Genomic DNA, 21,288 nt, shown 5'->3' on the forward strand with positions numbered 1-21,288 from the left:
TAGATTTAACTTTAGTTTTTTGTAAATACTTTTGACCACACCTATACACTCTATTTAATAAACATCTTGAAAAAAAGAACATTAAACTGTTAAAAATGTTCTAATTAGAAACAAAAAGAGTTTAATTAAAAGACTAACTGTTATTTGCGGATATCATTTTACTGTTAACCAACTGAAATTACTGTTAAAAGCATACAACTGATGATAACGTCATGTTACGGTTGTTTAAAATACGATTAATCTACGAAAAGGCAAATTTCACTTAAGCTTCACCAAATTTTACTCAAGAGGAATTAAATTTCTGGCATCTTTTTGTCTGTGACTTTTTTGCAGCAGGTGTATGAGTATGAGACTGAGACTGAGACTGAGAGTCTTAAATGTGGCAAGGCAACGCATTCGTCACGATTCTGTGTGAGACGCGGCAACAGAATGTGGCATGGGAAGCGAGTGCGAGCGAGGTTGCAAGTATTTTCATTTCTTTTATCGCACATTAAATTTACAAAAATAGTTTTAACACCTTTTAAGCGTACAAGCATGTGTTGGTCTGCTTTTCAGGCCTCGTTGATTTATCCTTGCCCTGGCGTACATGATCTTTGCCGGTAGACATGCGCTGACCATGGCCAAGAACAACAGCAACAACAGCAACAATAACAACAACTACAATGATGACGACGACGACATGATTCGTACATAATCCAGCCATTATTTCTGCTCTACCTCTGTGCCAGGCCTCTGTTGGCTCATCCTTTTGGTCAGGTTCACTGTGCACTGTCGACTTATCGCTAAAATTGCGTCAAGATGTTTTAATGCGAGACGTTCGTGGCTATAAAAATGAAAGCAACTTTAGACAGACAGAGCTGTGAGTGAACATCCTTTTTTAATTTCAAACATTATCGTAAATTCTCTGGCAATTATGCGCGATGTTCAAACGTTGCAACGTTGCAACGTTGCAACCATCTGCCTACTGGCAACAACAGCCAAAATATCCGCATCGCATTCACATTTCGCATTTCGCATTGTCCGCAGTCACAACACATGTCCAAGACACGGTTGCAGTTGCAACTAATGCTAATGAATTGGTTGTTGCCTCATTCTCTGCCCCATCTTGAGCGCTGCTGGCGTGCTGCAAGCAGATTAGCCAACATTCTCTCAACTTACTGAAGGCCAAGCCCCAAGTTCTTTATACCATTTTGACTAACTAGACAGGCCATATCTTATCGCCGGGGCCTGTCGACACGTCGTTTGGCCCAAAAGATATCACCATTTCAGCTTGTGCGTGCATTGTTGTTATAAGTCAAGCTCAAGCTGAGCCCTTGGCACAAATCGACAGTTGCTTTTGTATAAGCCGAGTGCAGGCACAGACCCAATAAACGACTGTAAACTCATACGATTATCTGCAGATGGCAGTGGCGTATAATTACAGAAATTGCCAAGTTTCAGCTTAAAATAATATGCCAATATTTAATCAGATGTTGTCCGAAAAATTGCGTTAAGACTTTGACATTGATTTTTATGATATCAGCTGAAATAATGTATTTTTTTAAGAGTTGAATTTTAAATAACCAATTAACTAATTTTGTAATGCATTGCTCACTTCATTGCCATAGGAAAAAATAATGTTAATGAAAATTACATTTTACTAGAATAAAAAATTGTAACCAATTAACTAATTTGGTTATGCATTGCTCACTTCATTGGCAGTGAAAAAACTAATGTTAATGAAAATTACATTTACAAAAAATGGAAAATTGTAGTGCATGTCATATCATTGTCATTTCAGTAGCATTGAAAAATGGAATAATAAGAATAATAATAATTATAATGAATAAAAGAGAAGCATTAAACAAATGAAATTAATGAAATGAGCATTGACATAATGAAATAAAATGAATATTCAATGCTAGTGAAATGACAGCTTGAACAGTTTAAGCTTTTAAGTTTTCGAAGAAGCGTCAAGGGGGAAGTAAAAAAAATATGGAGTGTGTTTAAAACAAAATTAAATTTCCAATTGCGATGCAGAAGCAATTTAATGATAAAATTGATAATGATAAATTCCACGTGAAAATCGGCTAAGTTTCGAAAAAGTTATGACAGTTCCAAGTTTTCAAAAACTGTTAAAAGTGAGCATTGAAATAATGCAATGTAATGCATTTTCAATGCTAGTGAAATGACATTTCATTAGCAGTAGATGTTTCAATGCTAATGAAATCTGATTCTATTTTCATTAATTTTTTAGATGTTTCAATGCTAATAAAATCTGATTCTATTATCATTAATTTTTTAATAATAATGAAAATTTAATGAAAAAGGTTTAAAGCAAAACTCTGTTAAATAATTCATATTTTTTTAATAAATTTAATCATTATATTTCACTTTCTTTTCTCAAATTAATACTATTTCTTGTACCAACACTAATTTTTATTGATCTGATTGGGCTTTCTCTGGGTTTTTTCCCAACCTTTGCAACAAATGTTGGATCCTTTATAATTTTTGCATAACCCAGATCTGATTTTAATTTTTTTCTTTAGAGCTCATAATTTATATTTAATAGTAATTTTATTTTTATTATTAACTGATTTTAGTGGTGCATAAATATATAAATTAAATAAATATAAAAAATAAAAATAAACAAAAAATTAGTTTCCTTTTATTTCAGCCAAAAAACAACATTTATCCCAAATTCGCTTCCTCACAAATAAAAGTTCTGATGCGTTACCAAAACTGTTTACCCCAGGGCAATAAAGCAATTAAGCCGAATTTGGTTGGGTTAAGAAAAAGTTTTCAGCTCTGTTCGAAGAAGTGCAGATGTCTAAATGTACGATACGATATTCAGCCATGTCTCCAGTTTCCCCAATTCAATATGTAAATGCCGTACTGTCTGCATATTTTACGAACTGCAAAGTAGACAAGTTTTGTTTTAAAACTGTCAACGCAAAGGTTCACAACGCCTACCAAGCGAATTGTTCTTTCAATGGGGTAAAAAAAATAAATACAAAAAAAAAAGGGATTGAAAGCAAAGTAGGGATAGAAAAAAAAAGTAAAAACAGCAGAAGATTCTGCGTTGGAGAAAATCGTAATAAAATAAATTGTTTCAATGCACGGCAAGTAATCCGCTTTGGCGGCACTCATTCCTTGCGGTTTAAGATTTATGCACTGCAAAGTCGCTTTCCATGGCATTTTCTTCCGGTTTCCTTGGCGAGAGAAAGTGAAAGGGGTGCGCGGCAAGGTCTGGCTATAAATTAGCTGCGCGGAATGTCCTGCTGCTACTTGTGGCACTTAAACACAGTTAATCCCCGCATTGCTGGCAAAACAAACTTTGGCAATTTCAACATCTTTTTCGTTTTTCATTTTCTCGTTTTTCGTTCAACAATTTTCAATTAAAGTGTTGAAATTTTAAAGTCAGAAACACATGACAAATTAGCTTCCTAATGAGCTGAGACATAAATCTTGACATGCTTTTGCCACGCACTCGAGTAAACAGCAACCCCCTTCCCCCCTTGACAAACTACGCCGTACAATCCAAAACAATAAGCCCCCCTGTCTCTGTCCCTGTCTCTCTCTCTCCCTGTCTCACGTCCTGTCGTGTCGTCTTGTACACGTGTTAAGGCAAACATGAAAGCAAGTCGAGTTGGCATTAAGGCTTCATTACAAGGACTTGCCAGCGCCTGTTCCTGTTTTTGTTCCTGTGGGTTGCCCCGTAAGCCGAGCCATTATTAAAATGAACTGTTAATACAACGACAGCATAACGCTTGATTTAACTGCACACCACCAAACCAGGGATGGCAACCGAACTGAATTGAATTTCAAATTAAGAAATCAAAGCATCAAAGTAAATAACCCCAACCAGTGGCAACTATCAGCATAGTTAAAAATCAACAAATCAGCCAGACTCTCAAATATCTCAAATATAATCTGAATAGATAGCAGTAGAATTTATTTTAATGTGCAGCTGTGAAGATTCTACTTTAGATATAACTTATACATTTAATCAGGAAATAATAAATAAAACTAAACTTTTAAATTTTAGAACCGAATTTTTGTTTTCAAGAACCGAAAACCGAAATTTTTGTAGCGGTACATGAATAAATTTTGATGCAGAATCAATTTAGGGACCAAATAATATTTAAAATGATATTCCGCATAACAAACGGTTAAGTTTTGGCAAAGTTATGACAGTTTAAAGTTTTTGAAAAAGTGTATGGAAAAAATGACAGTAATTAAGAAAAATTAAATTTTATAATTTTGATGCAGAATTAAACTAGAGGATAAACAATAACAAAATTGACATTTCGCATGAAAATCAATTAAGTTTTGACAAAGTTATGACTGTTTAAAGTTTTTAAAAAAGTGTACGCAAAAAAATGAAAAGTAATTAAAAAAAATTAAATTTTATAATTTTGATGCCGAATCAATTTAGAGGCCAAACAATGATAAAATTGACATTTCGCATGAAAATCAATTAAGTTTTGACCAAGTTATGACTGTTTAAAGTTTTTGAAAAGGTATCAAGCAAAAAGTGCACCGAAAAATCGAACTAATATTCTTATATGTTTTTATTCTACAAGTTTTCTGTAAAGTATTATATTCTAAAAGAACAGCTTTAGGCTCTAACTAGCTTTGACAGTCAACTTAACGCTATTTAAAACTCACCCGCATCATAATAATAAATGGCATATTAAAAAATACAAGACGAATGGTTTCAAAACAAAAAGCCATATCAAGTGAAACTTGTAAATATTTAAAAGGCCTTTCATTTGTTGTTTGCCGTATCATAAATCCCATGAGCAGCTGTTATAAATAATAAAAGCATATATATTTAAATGCCCATAAATTTGCGATGCGGCTTAAGGTCATTAAACTGTACTAAAAAAAAGAATCTAGAGGCAAGACAAAAATCAGTGCCTGCTTCTAGGCGCACGTGAATGGAACATAATGCTCTGCCGTCTGCCATAATACTCCAAGTCGGCTGTAAAGATCCCATTCGAATGCCCATTGCAGTGCGTATTATTAGCATAATAAAAATTGCCACACTCACACACACTCACACACACACTCCTCAGTCTGGGTCGGTGTGATGTGGGTTAAGCCGGGGGCGTATTTTGGTTTGCAGAATTGCCGGACAGCAGAGCGAAGCATTGTGTGGACAATATAATTTTATGGGCACACTTTTATTGTGGCAAAGTGTCTTGAGCTTTGCTTTAGTGGCAGCAACAGCCACATCATCATTATTGCCATCATAAGCGTCATCATCATACATCCGGGGTAGGCGTTGAAAGCCTTGGCCGCATAACATTTAAATATTATGGACTGTGGCACACACTGGCTGCCATAAATGTTATAACAAATTTTGTATTTTTTTTTTTTTTTTGTTACCCTCACAATATAAATACTCGTATCAGGTGCATATGGCGTTGACTTTCAAATGCCGCCGCAGTTTTATTAAATGCTAACCACAAATTGCAACCTGGTCTCACCTGGTATCGGGGGTACCTTTGTCTGCGCATGTTTTAATTAAATATTCCATTTGCCTAACCCAAAACCAAAAGCCGAAAGCCGCAGTTAGTTGTGGGTGTATGTAGTGCATAAATTTTGCACTGACAGTGGTCAAAATGCCACTGACTACTGAGTACCTGAGTCCTGTTTCCTGTTTTCTGTTCTGGGTTCAGCTGTGTGTTGCATGTTTGCATTAAGGATTATATGTGACTGCTCACGAATCAGAGTTGGGCAACATTTTGGGGGGGCAGTTGTAGGGTCGCCAAGTCATTAACACATGCTGCCGTGACTCTGTGGCACTGTTGCACAGTGGTTGTGGTGCGTGTGGCAGGTGTGTTTTGCGGTCAGACAACCTTAAAGTTTAAAGTGCCTGACAATGTTTTTGTGCATTTCCATCATATTGAATTTCAATTAGCTGTAAAAATAACAATTCACGTTCGTGTAAATAATGCATTTAAATGCAATGCGACCATTAATGAACCACAAAACATTTTACAACTGAATAAATAATTTGCACATTAATTGCGAGTATTTATTTTAAGCCCTTAATTGCGTATACGCAACGTTAGCCAGCCCACAAAAGTGTTTCAAAAAATATGCAGGCAACTAATTGAAGAGGCCATCGCAAAAATTACATTAATTTACATTAAAAATAATTTACAATATTACATTAAGTAATGCATATTGATAATTAATTAAAATGTGCATAAACAGGAAATCCTCTGGCAATTTTTTAGAGGCCTTTTGATGTAATTTACTCAACACGTTTCAGCAATAAATCATTTAAAAAGCAAACTCAACTAATTTGATATGTCGAATCAGCCTGAAAAGCCATAATTAATGAAATAGAAATCCTATTGCATTACAAATCATTAAAATTCAATAGAGGCAGCCATAAATTTGAGCACATTTAAAATTTGAAAACTGCGCTACTCGTAAATTCACTTTACGCACAATTTTTAATGAAAATGTCAAAAGAACGAAAAACGAAAAACTTTTCGAATGGCAACAATGGCATAATGCAAATGGAAGCAACTCCGACTCGAGTTGGATGTCGATGATAATGGCGACTGGTGGCAGCCAACGGAAGCGGAAGTAATGCCAAATAAGAAAACGGCACACGGCAAATGAGAGTGGGAGGCGGAGTGGGAGGAATGAGGAAGCAACAACAAAAGAAATGAACAAGGCGCCAACACATAATAATGCCATCATCAATGCCAAACAAGCAACGGAAAACGGCAACCCAATCCAAAGTATCGACAATGAAGAAATTTAAGGAGAAGTAGAAAAATAAGAAGAGTGGGGAGCAACAACAAATGATGGAAGATGCTTTAAATTAACAAGCAAATGCAAATAAGCCGGCGCCAGGCAAAAAAGGGAAATAAATTAGATAAAGGCAAAAGGCAGCAGGCAACAACGCAGAACAACGCACAGGACAACGCACAGGACAACGCCGCGAGCCGCAGCACGCGCAGGATTATTACAACAGGACCAACAATAGCAACAACCACAATAAACAGCAGCAGCAGCAACAACAGAAAAAAAGGACAACGCAGCAGAGCCTGCGGACAAATGGAAATACATACACTCTTATTATACCCGTTACTGAAGAAATAAGTTAAAGGGTATATTGCAGGGACTGTAATCATTATGAGTTTTTTTTATAAAACTCAAGAAATAATCATTATTATATGAGTTTTTTTTTTATCGAAAATAATGATTACTCTATGAGTTTTATTATTTTACTTATGATTACTTTTAAGCAAAAAATAAAAATCAAGAAATAATCATTATTATATGACTTTTATAATATTACCTATGATTACTTTTGAGGAAGAAATAAAAATAAAATTCAGGAATAATCATTATTTTCGATCAAAAAAATAAAACTCATAGAATAATGATAATTTCTTGAGTTTTATTTTTTTGAATCAAGAATAATGACTATTTCTTAAGTTTTATTTTTTTGCTCAAAAACAATGATCTTTTTATGAGTAAAATATTAAAAATTATAAATCTTAAAATCATGGTGAAATTGCATAGATTAACCTTAATGTAATGGTATATTTGACGTTTTCTTACAGTTACTAAAGGTGAATGGTTTTTTCGATTGAAAAAAAAAAAAATAAATCATTATTTACTGTCCCTGGTATATTGTGTTTGAGAAGGAGGCATCTACGATCCTATAAAGATTATATGTTCTTGATCCTAATCAAGAGACGAGTCGATATAGCCATGTCCGTCTGTCCGTCTGTCCGTCCGTTTGTGCGTCCGTCTATCCGTCCGTCTGTCCTTCTGTGTGAGCGCCTAGATCTCAGATACTATAAGAGCTAGATCTACCAAATTTTGCACACAGACTACTATGGACCCCACGCAATCCGGTTTATTTTAAGATATAAAATCTACTGAACAGAACGGCAGAAATAGCAGCTTTAACTTTGTAGGAAAAACAAAGCGATTAAAAGTATGCAACGGGTATTCTTATAGTCGGGTTCTCGACATATACCTTCCGACTAGTTTCTTTTGTATTGGAGCTGAAGATTTTGCTGGTTCGTTAAATATACCAAAGACATTTTGGGATGTGCCTGTCGAGGATATTGAGCAGGATACTGTGGGCATGGGTATGGGTGGGTCCAAGCCAAATGTCAATAAGTTAAGTGGGCATGGTCACGTTAAACAGCCGCCGCTGGTGTGACTGGCATGCTAAAGCGCCCAACGAGCTGTGTATGTATGTATGTATGTATGTGTAGCCAGGGCATTAAACTTTGACTTATAAATATGATTAAAACATATTTTCGTAGCACAAGTCGTGCCCAAGATGAGGCGGGGGATGGGGGGGCGCCGTCAGTTGATAAATGTGCAAAGTTTGCTGGCTTAAAGCTCAGCAGGCTGAGTTGGCTGAGATGCCGATATAAATCCAATTTAGTAGCTACCATAAAAGTAGCAGCAATCCCAGCGAATACACTACCGCCTCTCTCTCTGCATCTTCAACTATTTGCATGATAAAAATCTTTCATCAAGTCAAGCGCCAAAACAATCTCAGTCGCAGTCGCAGTCGAAGTCGAAGCTTCTCTTTTGCTTCTCCCTCCGAACTCTGCATAATTCGACGATTGCAGCGAGAAGCGGCGGCTTTGGCCTTTGTGTGGTAAACACCTAAAGTAGTAAACTGGGATTTAAGCACACACACTCACACACACACACATACACGTAGAGCATACACCTACGTGTCTATAAAAATTTTACGTCGTTCGCATCGGCAAGGACAAAAACTTTTGCTTGGGTCTGCCAAAGGCATTGAGGGTTTGGGGAAAATTCAGGGGAATGACGGAAGGGAAAACGTTATACAGGATATGCCTTTTATTGCTGTGTGAGAATGGGAAATTGTGATGCCTGAATACATACATAAATTCTTGGTTATATTCGAGTAAAACCCAATAGGGACATTACCAGTACGTCCTACTACTGAATCTATAGAATATGTAAAATACTTTTCAAAAAGATTAAAATTTTTGCAATTTTAATACGTTGCCGGGCCACAGGAAGGTGCTGCCAGGACACACACACACAATCACACTTACACACACACACACACAAGCACAAACACATACACACGTGGGTTGCCAGCAGAACTTCTCTATACACAAAGTCGCAGGGCAAACAACAAAATTTAAAAGTTCCCTGCAAGTTTCACATCCTCAATTCTCAATGCAAAAGATAGAACAACTCTCTGTTTGTCCATGTTTGCTCTGTAATTGTTTTTCGAAAAGTTTTATAAGCAGCTGTGTGTTTATAGGAAAACTCCAGCAGTTACTGGAAAATTCCTTTGGCTACTTTGCGACAACTCGAAAACTAAATATACAAAGATTTGCATTTCAGTGAAGCTCCACAGGACATCAATAAGAAATTTAGTTAAGGGTCAAAAATATTTAATTTTATTGCGTAGAATCTTTAAGGAAACTGGAAAACTACATATATTATTCAATTTATCAAAAATTTCATAACTTTTATCTCTTTTCAAAGTGCATTTTTATTTCGAAACATTGTTTTTAATGCAGAAAATCCAGATATATATATTATTTATAAATAAATGAAAGTAAGAAAATAGTATTTTTTTATTACTTTATTCCTTATTATCATTTTTAATTCAGAAAATTATTTGAAAATAAATAAAAGTGAAAAACATATAGCATTATTATTATTTTATTCCTTAACATCATTTTTAATTCAGAAATTGCAGCAATAAATATTATTTGAAAATAAATGAAAGTAAGAAAATAATATTTTATATCATTTCATTCCATATTATCATTTTTAATTCAGAAAATTCAGCAATATATATTATTTGAAAATATTTAGAAATAAATGAAAGTAAGAAAATAATATTTTATATAATTTTATTCCTTATTATCATTTTTAATTCAGAAAATTCAGCAATATAAATTATTTGAAAATAAATAAAAGTGAAAAACATATAGCATTTTTATTATTTTATTCGTGAGCATCATTTTTAATTCAGAAAATCCAGCAATAAATATTGTTTGAAAATAAATAAAAGTGAGAAAATAATATTTTATTCCATATTATCATTTTTAATTCAGAAAATTCAGCAAAATACTATACAATATTTGAAAATAGTGAAAAACGTATAACATTTTTATTATTTTATTCCTTAACATCATTTTTAATTTAAAAAATCCAGCAATAAATATTATTTAAAAATAAAAATTATAATACATTTATTTTTATATTCCTTAACATCATTATTATGTTACATATTATTATATTATTTAAAAATAAAAATTATAATATATTCATTATTATATTCGTTAACATCATTTTTATATTATTTAAAAATACCAATTATAATATATTTATTATGATATTACTTAACATAATTTTTAACATATAAAATCCAGCAGCACATACTATATTATTAGAAAGTAAATAAAAGTGAGAAAATATATATTTTTTTTTGGAAATCTTTAATTTATTTTCAAAACCTTTCTTTTCATTCCACTTTCGTTGTTTTCGCTTTTCTTTATAATTTTTGAGCACGCTTCATCCTAAATCATTCTTAGCCCAGTAAACTCATTGGTCACGCTGTCCAAGTTGCACCCACTAATAACTCAGGCAGGCGTTGTCCTGCGTTTTAAAGCCGCTTAAGTTCATGAATCCGCTTCCGGTGAAGCGTCCGTCCGCTTATTAAGCAACCCGCGCGCACCTTGAGACTTCCGTTGCCCCGAGACGCCATTGGTTGCCTAGCATATGACCAGACGCCATACCAGAAGGTGGCCAAAAGAAGACGTTAGCACACACAAAGAAATGAAAGCTCAACCCCCCAAAAACAGAGCGAGGACTTGGCATTTAAGATAAATGATCGCCTGCCAACAATGCACAAAGAAGAGTCACAAAAAGTTTGGTCACGTTTGTGCTATTTGGCAGCGGAGGCATATGCTCCATGGGGGTGGCATCCTATGACGAGGGTGGGGTGGGGTGGGGGGCAACGTCTAGGTTGCATTTACCTTGCCGCAATTTTAATATGAAGCTGGAGTTTTAAAATTCAAGACACATGCAGCAGCTTAAACGTTTTAGAAATCTATTTTTCAAATTCCAACATGGGACAAGCAGAGGGGGTGATATGAGGGTGGTAGAAGGGGGGTTGCTGGCAGTCACATGTGTGCGTGCAAATTGGCAAACGTTGCGCGCATTTAATTGAAACGTCTGCAGAGCAGGACAGCAACAGTAGACTGATAGAGAGAGAAAGTTTTTAACTTGCAGAACAAACAATTTTTGCGATATTTTAATGGACGCTCAAAAGAAAAAGGACACCAAATAAATGCCAATGGGAAGTATGAGAGAGTAGAGAACATATAATTCCATACGCATGCCGGACATCAACTGATGTCTATCCAAAGCCAGCTGTGCCGCCTTCAACTTGGTGCAATGCTCGTAGAGGATTAGTGTGTGCCTTATCACCGAATACTCCACCCATTGCATGTGCTCCAATTGCAGATGGAACTGCTCAAAGCTGAGCCGGAGCATCAGCTCATAGATCTCGGTTAGGACACTGCGTGGTATATGCGTGTCCATGCCACGAATCACACTTGCATCCAAATGCGGCAGCTGCAACTGCAACTCATTGATCTGTGAGTCCAACTTTTTGTGCATGCGCTGCAAACGCTTGAGGATCTGACGCAGCAAGTTCTCCTGCATGGGTGGCAATGTCCCGACCATGTAATTCAGCGCATTCAGAGCCTTCTCGTAGTTGCCACGACAGATGCACTTGACGATTCCATCGGCCAGTTGTCGTTGCTGTGGTGTCAGTGTCTCTGTCTCTGTCTTTACTGGGGACATTGCCTGCAAGAGATCTCTAATCCAATGATCATAGTGGCAACTCTCTTCCTAACTGCACACTCACCTTTTCAATCGCGTATTGTGTTTTGCTTTGTTTCTAAGTATTTGTGTTTCTTTTCTATTACCTACTGTGTTCAATTTGGAAGTGTGTGCCTTAAAGTATGTTATATGTTGCCATTCCGCTTGATGACTCCTCCATCTGGCAACGGAATGAGGACCATAAATCGAGCCACATATGTTATGTTGGCATTACAAGTGGCTCCTGCGCCGTCTGTGCGCCCAATTCAAATGGAAATCAAAGTGGGCGTTCATCAGTTAAACACTTCAATACACTGAGAAAAAAAAAAGCATTTTTTTTAAAAAAATATTTAATTAAAAAAAATTTTTTTTTTTTTTTGATAGGGTTAATAAATTTATTTTGGTTGCACCAGCTCGTGCTTATCAAAGCACTTTCGCATCTTGAGCATGGGGAGTACAAAGCAGGGAAAATAGCAGTGTTCTTAAATTAAGACCATTTTTAGACCAAATTACTAATACTAAGAAAATTAATCTAAAAAATCGCAGTTCTTAAAATAAAATAAATTGATAGAAAAAAAACATATGTCATATTTTATTAAAAGACAATAGTTGTCCCGTGGTGCTCTGGTTAGAGTCGCCGCTTCATTTGAAGGGAAGCGCGGGTTCGAGTCCCACTCTTTCCGAAGAAAATCGTAGTAAATAGAAATATTTATTGTACATATTTTATATTATAAAATTAAAATGCCAGAAAAAATTTTATAATATTGTACATCAGAATTAAAAAAAAAAAAGAAATAAAATAAAATATTAAATTTAAAATTTTATTTTCCTTATTTTTTATTTGTGACTTTATTGATGGCTGCAAACCGGTTTGAATCGCTTCGATTCGGGTTTTTGGACAGCCCGAGTCGGATCATAAACCGAACATTTGAAATTAATAACTCCGCGAACCCAAACCGAACCACTTTCTTAAATAAAAGGTTAAATAAAAGTCTCAGTTCAAGATAAATTTAAAACAATAAAAAAAATCTTTAATAAATGTTGGTGACTTTCAGCCTTGATTTTAAGAACATTTATTTTTACAATAAGAACTTGGTCTTATTTAATAAGTTCTCAAAACAAAAGGAATGGGTTTTTATAATAAGAACTTGGTCTTTTTTAATAAGTTCTCAAAAAAAGAATGGGGTTTTTCTTACCTTAGTTTCTTGTTTTGAGACCATATTTTGATTTGAAAATATTGATTTGAAATCATTTTTTTTTTATCAGTGTACAGCTACAACTCCACTTGCAACTCGTGGCAGGCAGGATGTGGCAATGTGACAAAGTCGCTGCCAGTTGTGAGCACTTGTGGTTTACGACCTGGAGCTTGGCTTCAGCTCTTCAGTTCTTTAGCTCTCTTTGGCTGCCTTCTCCCTGCTCCCTTTTGCCATGCAACACTGGCAACTCAAGTGGCTCGCTATAAAATGGCGGCAAGCATTTCCGCTGCTGGCTGCCACATTGTTCAAAAATTTATTATTCTCATCTAGATGAGTTCATTATTTTGCAGCGGCTGCCAATGCGCTGAGCGTTGAATGTCGAATGCGAAAACAATTTAATTTTATTGTTTTTCACATAAATTGTTTTTTTTTTTACTCCTACAGAATTATGCATTGTTTTTTATTTTCCTTTTCATTGGCAGATGCCATATGAAATCTGAGACCCAACTCTCACATGTGTGGGGTGGCATAAAATGTTGGGTGGTGCTGTGGTGCTGTGGTGCTCTGTTGCACTGCTGCTGTTGCCCCACAATGCTGGCCATATAATTGAGTCACGTTTGGCCTGGGATTATATGCGCTTGTGTAAAATATTCAGATTTATGCCGCCATGTCGATTCATATGCGAATGTATATAAACAAATTGCTGTTGCGAGTATGTGCTCTGATTTATGATAACCATATACCCGTTTGCATATTAGCCAAGTCTAGGAAAAAGTAGATATATACTTCGAATGTTAGACTGCTAAAGGTTATACTCCTGTAGAATATTTCTTAAAGGCGCCAGGAAAATCTGTCAACGAGATTTATTTAGCACTACCAACGAAAGAAAACTTTAGTTTTGTTACTTAATTTCTTTTTTTTTTTTTGTAAAAAATTATATTAAGTTGGATACAAATTGACTTGGCTAGAACCGAAGTCTGCACGACTTCAAACGGTCATAACTTTATTAAAATAGAACTGATTTTCAAGTGGAATGTCATTTTGATCATGATTTGGCCTCTAAATTGATTCGGCATTTAAATTTTTAGCATCTAAAAAATTTGATATTTTTCGACTCTAAGCCATATATTATTCAATTTTCCATACCTACCCCTTGACATTTTTTCAAAAACTTCCATCTCTCATAACTTCATCAAAAATCAACCGATTTTCAAGCGGAATACCATTTTGGTCATGATTTGGCCTCTAAAATGATTCTGCATTTAAGTTTTTATCATCTAGAAAATTTGATATTTTTTCGATTCTAAGCATTCCATAATCCAATTTTCCATACCTACCCCTTGACATTTTTTCAAAAACTTCCATCTCTCATAACTTTGTCAAAACTCAACCGATTTTCAAGCGGAATGTCATTTTGATCATTATTTGGCCTTTAAATTGATTCTGCATTTAAATTTCTATCATCTAAAAAATTTGATATTTTTCGACTCTAAGCCATCTATCATCCAATTTTCCATACCTACCCCTTGACATTTTTTCAAAAACTTCCATCTCTCATAACTTTGTCAAAACTCAGCCGATTTTCAAGCGGAATGTCATTTTGATCATGATTTCGGCTCTAAAATGATTCTGCATTTAAATTCTTATTATCTAGAAAATATGATATTTTTCGACTCTAAGCCATCTATCATCCAATTTTCCAAAGGTTACCAAATGAATAGTAAAATTGTAATACATTTTTCATTTTTTTATTACATTTTTTCTTGTTAAAGTCCAACAATGCAAATATTTCGTTTACAAGCTTAACAAAATAAAAAGTCCATTGTTGCAATTTTGTTATTAGAAACATGACTTTCTAACTGAGTGCATATAGGTATTTTCCCTTCAGAGTTGAACCCTTATTGATTATACATATTTCAAAAGCTAAAACGCTCAGCTCATATCACAGCACCCGTTAAGGCCACAAATAAACCAATTTTGTACGTTGTTGTTAAAGCAATATGCAACATGCTTTGCTCTCATTTGGTATACGTGTTTATAATGCCAATAACCTGACGCCCCCACACGTTAGACTTGCCCCAACCATTCGCTCAATCGTCAATAAACAGAAACTAATACAAGACAGACAGAAAAGGAAAACAGGAGAGAAGGGAGAAAGGAGCGAATTGAGCAGGAATCAAAATTCGTGTTGGCATGCAAGTTCAATGTACATCTTCAGTTGTTGGCAAACGAAATTTAATTTATCTGTATCAGTTCCAGTTGGCCTGAAAGTCAGATGACAGGAGCAGGCAGCAGGCAGGTCGAGGATGCCACAGCTGGAGGAACACATGTTCCGACAAATTCATCTGCCATGTCACAATGCGCAACGGCATGCAGAAATGCTCGTAGGGTAGACGAATTGCTTTCACCCCCCACTGATATCGACATGGATATGGATATGGATATGGGTATTGGGTATGGAGGTTTTTGGAATATGCTTCGAGTAGTTTGAACAGGCTGCACACGCTGCACGTGACAAGACTCAACGAAAAGTGAAACTTGCTGTGCAAATATTTTTCAAGCAAACAATTTTTGGGCAACGACTCAAAGTTAAAGCAGCCCACCCTATTAAATGGTCTTATACCTTCTCCGCCTCCGCCAGCCTTGTAAGTCGTAAGTGTCATTAATCAAATGGTACCCAATAATTTCGTCGGCGCGTCAGCGTCTGCCAACCCTTTTTACCACCGTTTCGTCCTTTATCCGTTATGCTTTATCCTTTGCCTCAGTTTCAGCTTGTTAAGCAGCCATTTTTGAAATATGAACTTTTTGAGTTCTCGTTGCGCTGACGAATGCCGGCAGTCATTAATAAATTAGGGGTTAAAATGCCATAACAGCAAAGCAGGAAGGATAGGGAAGAGCAGAAGAGAGTGGGAGAAAAGTTGTTTATTTAATTGAAAGTGAAACGAGCGAAAACAGATTTGTTTAACTCAATTAAATGAGGCAGGGAATTTGATTTTACGATCCTGGCACTTGCTGTCAACAATTCAAGTTTTAGTTTCATTTAATCACCAGCCATTTATTTAGTTTGAGTTTTAAAGATGGATTATAAAAATTTAGCCACATGGTACAAAGGCAAATGCCACGCACCGGGTATATTAGTGGAGGAGGAGAGCGAAATTATGGACTCCACCCAATGCACTGTGATTGCGGATGAGGAAGCTGATTTGGAATTGGCCTATGATGAACTGGAGACAATTAAGAGGCGTCTGATAACACTGCGTGGCAAGCTATTGATAAGGTCGCAGAGCTGTGAGGAAGAGATACCCTATCAACTGGAGGATGCCACATTTCTGACTCAAAATCAACAACACTTGATGCAACTGCGACGCAGCAATTGTGTCCTGAAGTGTCAGCTACGCAAGTTGTTGCAACATTTGCATGCCACACGCAGCCAAATGAAGGTCTTGGAGGCAACTCGCTGCCAGCTAAACAGTCGTCTGACCCACATGACAGAAGAACTGACCAAATTCGAGGCATTTAAGTTGAAAGCCATGGATTACTTTGGCCACTGCATTGAGCGCAACGAGCAAATCAAGAGTTGCAAAGTGAATAACGAGGATTTTGCCTTGAAAATGAAGGCCATGATTTACCACACAGAGTCAAGGATGCGTCATCTGGTGCCAATGCGTTGTCATCATCAGCTGCACTATGACCTCTCCGTGGAGCTCGTCTTGATTCGCATCTTTCTGCAATCCTTGTTCAGCAATATGATTGACGATTGGAACCAATGCAAGCGACGTCTCATACAGTAAGTAATTTTGTATCTTTACTCGTAGTTGACAATTTCGTTATGATTTCCAATTTACAGTTACAATTGGCGCTGCTCAGCAATTCTTCCGCCCTCGGACATTTTTAAAGGTCGCGATTAAAGTGCAGTTTGGAGTTTTGGTCATGAATGTTTTCCTTTTATTTATTTTATTTTATTTGTGTTGGGTGTTGAGTGTTGGCCAAGTTGACCTCTTCTAATTGCTTCTGAAATGTCGCTCAATTAACATTATTGGCGCTCAGCGGCTTTTATGGCACTTTTGTGGCACATTCAATTTCCCAGGCGCAGTCGTTATAATTACAAAATTTCAACTCTGAGTTGAAATTGCCTCAGATTAATGACGAGCGCTTTTATTTGAACGCGTTAAAGTTACAAATACTCTCACCCTAACTTTTCATCCACTTCTGGCCCGGAATTCTAATCCGACTTTGGACGCCATACAAATGTATACATTCCCACCAGGATAAGACGCTCCAGCTAAATACGAACTGGCATCAGATAAAAACAAAGCAGATTTGTCTCTCCCACACAAACACACAAAAATACCCCAAAAAAAAAAAAAAAAAAAAAAAAAATTGGAGCTACAGAGAAAGAGAGAAAAATAGGAAAGTCCTTGACCCAAACCATGTAGCTCCGAGCCCAAAGCTAAGCGACAGCCAGAGGCTATGATTCCACATCCTCATTTTTGGGGAGCCTTTTGTCGAAATGCGTAAAAACTCAATTGCTGCGCATTGGCAGACAAACAAACTATGGATTGAGATCGAGCCATGTTCTAATCTCATTCCCTGTCTTTTTTGTTGCCCTTGTCCCGTTTCCCCGGGCCAAGGCAACATGGGTTAAATGCGCCTCAATCCTTGTGCTAAGTGAGATAGCTCCAAAACGGCAAAAACGAATTTATTGGAGTCATGTGCTGATAAGCGCTTGCTTCAATGCTATGCCAAATTACAATGTTACATAAGAATCGAGACAAACAGCAGCACAACGAAGTGTCAATGCTCTACATTATACTGATATCAGTATTAAAGATAATACTCTTCACAGTTATATCGAGCTCTACTCACTGCATATTTATCATGTTCTTGATCAGCATTAATAGCCAAGTCGATAAAGCCATATCCGTCTGTCCGGACGTCCTCACATTTGTATAAACACCTAGATCTCTGAAACTATCAGAGCTAGAGTCATAAAACTATGTATGTAGGTTCCCCTATATTGCAGAAAGATCAACTTGATTTTTTTTTTAGGGTTGGACCACTACATTATATAGCTGCCATAGGACCAATCGGTCGAAAATTCAGTCTTAGTATGAAAACCTTTTTTGTTTTTTGAGCTATTTTAACAAAACTTATAAAATATACATATGAGTCAGTCTTATACATCCTGACCAAAGTTGGTTCAAATCGGTTCACTACATCATATAGGTGGCATAGGACCAATCGGTCGAAAATTCAGTCTTAGTATGAAAAACTTTTTTGTTTTTTGAGCTATTTTAACGAAGCTGACATAATATACAAAAAAGTTAGTCTTATACATCCTGACCAAAGTTGGTTCAAATCGGTTCACTACATCATATAGCTGCCATAGGACCAGTCGGTCGAAAATCCAGTCTTAGTATGAAAAACTTTTTTGTTTTTTGAGCTATTTTAACAAAACTCATATAATATAAATATAAGTTGGTCTTATACATCCTAACCGAAGTTGGTTCAAATCGGTTCACTATATCAAATAGCTGCCATAGGACCGGAAGGTCGAAAATCCAGTCTTAGTATGAAAAACTTTTTTGTTTTTTGAGCTGTCTTAACAAAACTGATAGAATATACATATAAATTAGTCTTATACATCCTGACCGAAGTTGGTTCAAATCGGCTCACTATATCATATAGCTGGCATAGAACCAATCGGTCGAAAATTCAGTCTTAGTATGAAAAACTTTTTTGGTTTTTGAGCTATTTTAACAAAACTTATAAAATATACATATAAGTTAGTCTAATATATTCTAACCGAAGTTGGTTCAAATCGGTCAGGTTTAAGTATAAAAAAAAAATCTCTAACAGCCCCAAGGAAGGATTCCCTTAATTCCCTGCACATTTGAAGTAGGGTATACAGACACATAGAGATGTACATTGCCAGATACAGGGAACAAGCACATCAGACATCAGAACATGGCTGTAACACAGGAAACGCATTAGATACTTTTTGGTTCGGTTAGCTGGCTTGTTTGGGACAGGGTCTGGGCCTGGTCAGCTGGCCAGGTCTGTTCTGGTCTGGTCTGTTCTGGTGGCAGACATTCGAAGTGCGATAAAAATCTGCGTAAAATGATGCGGCAATTTGATGAGCAACTAACTTCGGGCAATTAGTTCGCTAACATTCGAATTGGAGTTGGAGTTCTGATTGGAGTTGGCGGAGTTGTCGTGCGTGTTTCTGTTTAACTAAACTGTTGCACCAGTCACTGAAGGTGGGAGGGGAAATGGGAATTGGTTTTGGTTATGGTATCTCAAAGGGGGATGCTTAATGGCATTTTGTGTTAATGTGTTTAGCAACTGTTTGAAGTTTCGCTGACTTATATGAATAGATGCAGGAAAGAGTAAGAGTATCTATAGAATTTACGGACCTTAAAGTACTTCTTACCAGCGTATTTGCTACTCTACTTAAGACATTGACAGTGTAAACTGTAACTGCGTCTCTCACAAGATTCACAAGATTGCCTTCTTGCCTTTGGGCTGTTTCTGTTTAGCAGCAATCTCAAAGATACATTCAAGTACTTCAGTTTGCACTGTACTTGTGTGTGCCGGCCGCAAAAGTACAAATAATTTCCATTTGGCCAAAGCAGCGCCAACATTTGCATTTTTCTTCAGCCCACCAAATAGACAAACATGCCTGCAAGGCGTCAACTGGAACTTCAGCAAGACTACAACTCTCTGTACAGAGTTACACTCGTATTTGTACAGCCGAGAGATATGTCTACTTATAGATACTTCTGTCGACTGGGCAAACGAAACGATGCGGCACAAGTTGTAGATAAATATGGCATAGATTACATAACTAGTTCGGCCGAACAATAAAACTTTTGCCTTGCAGCGACGACAACATAAGTATCTAAGTATAAGTATCTTTTCTTTTCCTCTTTTTTTTCTGAAAACAAATACAGTTATTTGTGTCTCCTTCAAAACTTTACACGGCAATCGGAAGTTTTTGTGCCACATTTGGCAAGCAGATTTCATATGGCGCCGTGGCTTAGTTGGTTAAAGCGCCTGTCTAGTAAACAGGAGATCGTGAGTTCGAATCTCGCCGGGGCCTTCAACCTCTAATATTGGAGTTGAGTTAGTTATTCACTTTTTTGAAATGTATTTGCCAATTACAAAATGGCAATTGGCACCTTCTGTTGCCATTTTGCTATTTGCGCGCCATTTAGTATTGTTGTTTCCTTTTCCGCCCGCATTTCCATTTAAAATTTTCAATTGTTGTTCCTGTTCACATTGTTGTTGTTGTGATTGTTGTGATTGTTGTGATTGCACGCCAACTGACGCACTTGCCATTAACATGTTTCAATTGCCCTAATAATTGTTTCAATAATCGTTAAAATCAGCCATGAACTTTGCTGCATAACTGTAAAAGCAGCGCATGTGGAAAAAAGCTTTAGTAAAAAAAAAAGCTTACTCTATTTCTGTGCTTTTTTTAGACAGGTATATCGACAATCACTGCGACAGCTGATAAGCCCAACTAAATTTAAATACGTTCCAATTAGAATCAATATAATAAATATATATCAACAATAGAGACTGGTGTGCTTATTAACTACAATATACCCTGTATTATGTTTTTTTAAGGATAATGAATAATACACAAATGTAAAGTTCATAATACAATTTTTGTATTACCTTAAGTTTTAAATTGCAAATAATATTAACTATTTTTTTTGGTGATTTTAAAATTTTATTTCCCACTTTTATTTTCACTACGTCTGTAAGATTTTCCTACTTTCCTGGACCTCCTAAGACTACATATATCATATCATATAATAAAATTGTATCATATTATCAATTATATATGAATTTAAGGTACATAATAACATTTTTCTTTAACTCTTAGTTTTAAATTACCATTTATAATTTTAAATTATACATATATATAAATATTTTTTTTTGTAATAAAAGGTTGATCTATTTCATATTAAAATATTCGAATATTGTTCCATTTATGGTCTTCAACCACTTAGTTTTCACTCACAATTTCAACAGCAAGCTCCATTCAATGCGATTTCAGTATCTTCATGTCTATATGTATCTTTCCACAAAACATCTGTATAAATTTTAATTAAAACAATGGATTTTTCAAGTACTATACTATAGATAGCAATAAATAACTGAAAATTCCATTGGTCTGTTCTCTTAAATTGACTATTATTAGCAGAGAAAAAACAAC

The 21,288-nt window shown here is 35.9% G+C and overlaps 2 protein-coding genes and 1 non-coding gene across 4 annotated transcripts; 2 read left to right on the forward strand and 1 right to left on the reverse strand.

Annotated features, from left to right (window-relative positions):
- Positions 1-11,257: 11,257 nt before the first annotated feature.
- LOC117784399 lies at positions 11,258-12,130 on the reverse strand. Of its 2 annotated transcripts, none has more exons than XM_034622126.1 (2): positions 11,912-12,130; positions 11,258-11,850 (listed from the first exon to the last, which is right to left on the reverse strand). In XM_034622126.1, exon 2 carries the CDS (start codon positions 11,845-11,847, stop codon positions 11,305-11,307), a length of 543 nt encoding a protein of 180 aa, XP_034478017.1. In that variant the 5' UTR covers positions 11,848-11,850; positions 11,912-12,130; the 3' UTR covers positions 11,258-11,304. The 2 variants fall into 2 exon arrangements, with proteins under 2 accessions (XP_034478017.1, XP_034478016.1); XM_034622125.1 differs by having other exon boundaries at positions 11,258-11,863.
- Positions 12,131-16,074: 3,944 nt separating this feature from the next.
- On the forward strand, positions 16,075-16,996 carry LOC117784026. The gene is made up of 2 exons (XM_034621621.1): positions 16,075-16,848; positions 16,909-16,996. The coding sequence occupies exons 1-2, from the start codon at positions 16,139-16,141 to the stop codon at positions 16,967-16,969; spliced, it is 771 nt and encodes a 256-aa protein (XP_034477512.1). The 5' UTR covers positions 16,075-16,138; the 3' UTR covers positions 16,970-16,996.
- Positions 16,997-20,089: 3,093 nt separating this feature from the next.
- Positions 20,090-20,163, forward strand: Trnat-agu. Its single transcript has one exon. It is a non-coding gene; the product is annotated as a tRNA-Thr (tRNA).
- Positions 20,164-21,288: the final 1,125 nt, after the last annotated feature.

The sequence above is a fragment of the Drosophila innubila genome (genome assembly GCF_004354385.1).
Source record: "Drosophila innubila isolate TH190305 chromosome 2R unlocalized genomic scaffold, UK_Dinn_1.0 1_C_2R, whole genome shotgun sequence".
Lineage (NCBI taxonomy): Eukaryota > Metazoa > Arthropoda > Insecta > Diptera > Drosophilidae > Drosophila > Drosophila innubila.

Coding starts and splice junctions, on each gene's coding strand:
- LOC117784399 (XM_034622126.1), bottom strand. CDS start 11,847: ATGTCCCCAGTAAAGACAGAGACAGAGACACTGACACCACAGCAACGA.
- LOC117784026 (XM_034621621.1), top strand. CDS start 16,139: ATGGATTATAAAAATTTAGCCACATGGTACAAAGGCAAATGCCACGCA. Junction 16,849..16,908: donor TGCAAGCGACGTCTCATACA/GTAAGTAATTTT, acceptor TCCAATTTACAG/TTACAATTGGCGCTGCTCAG.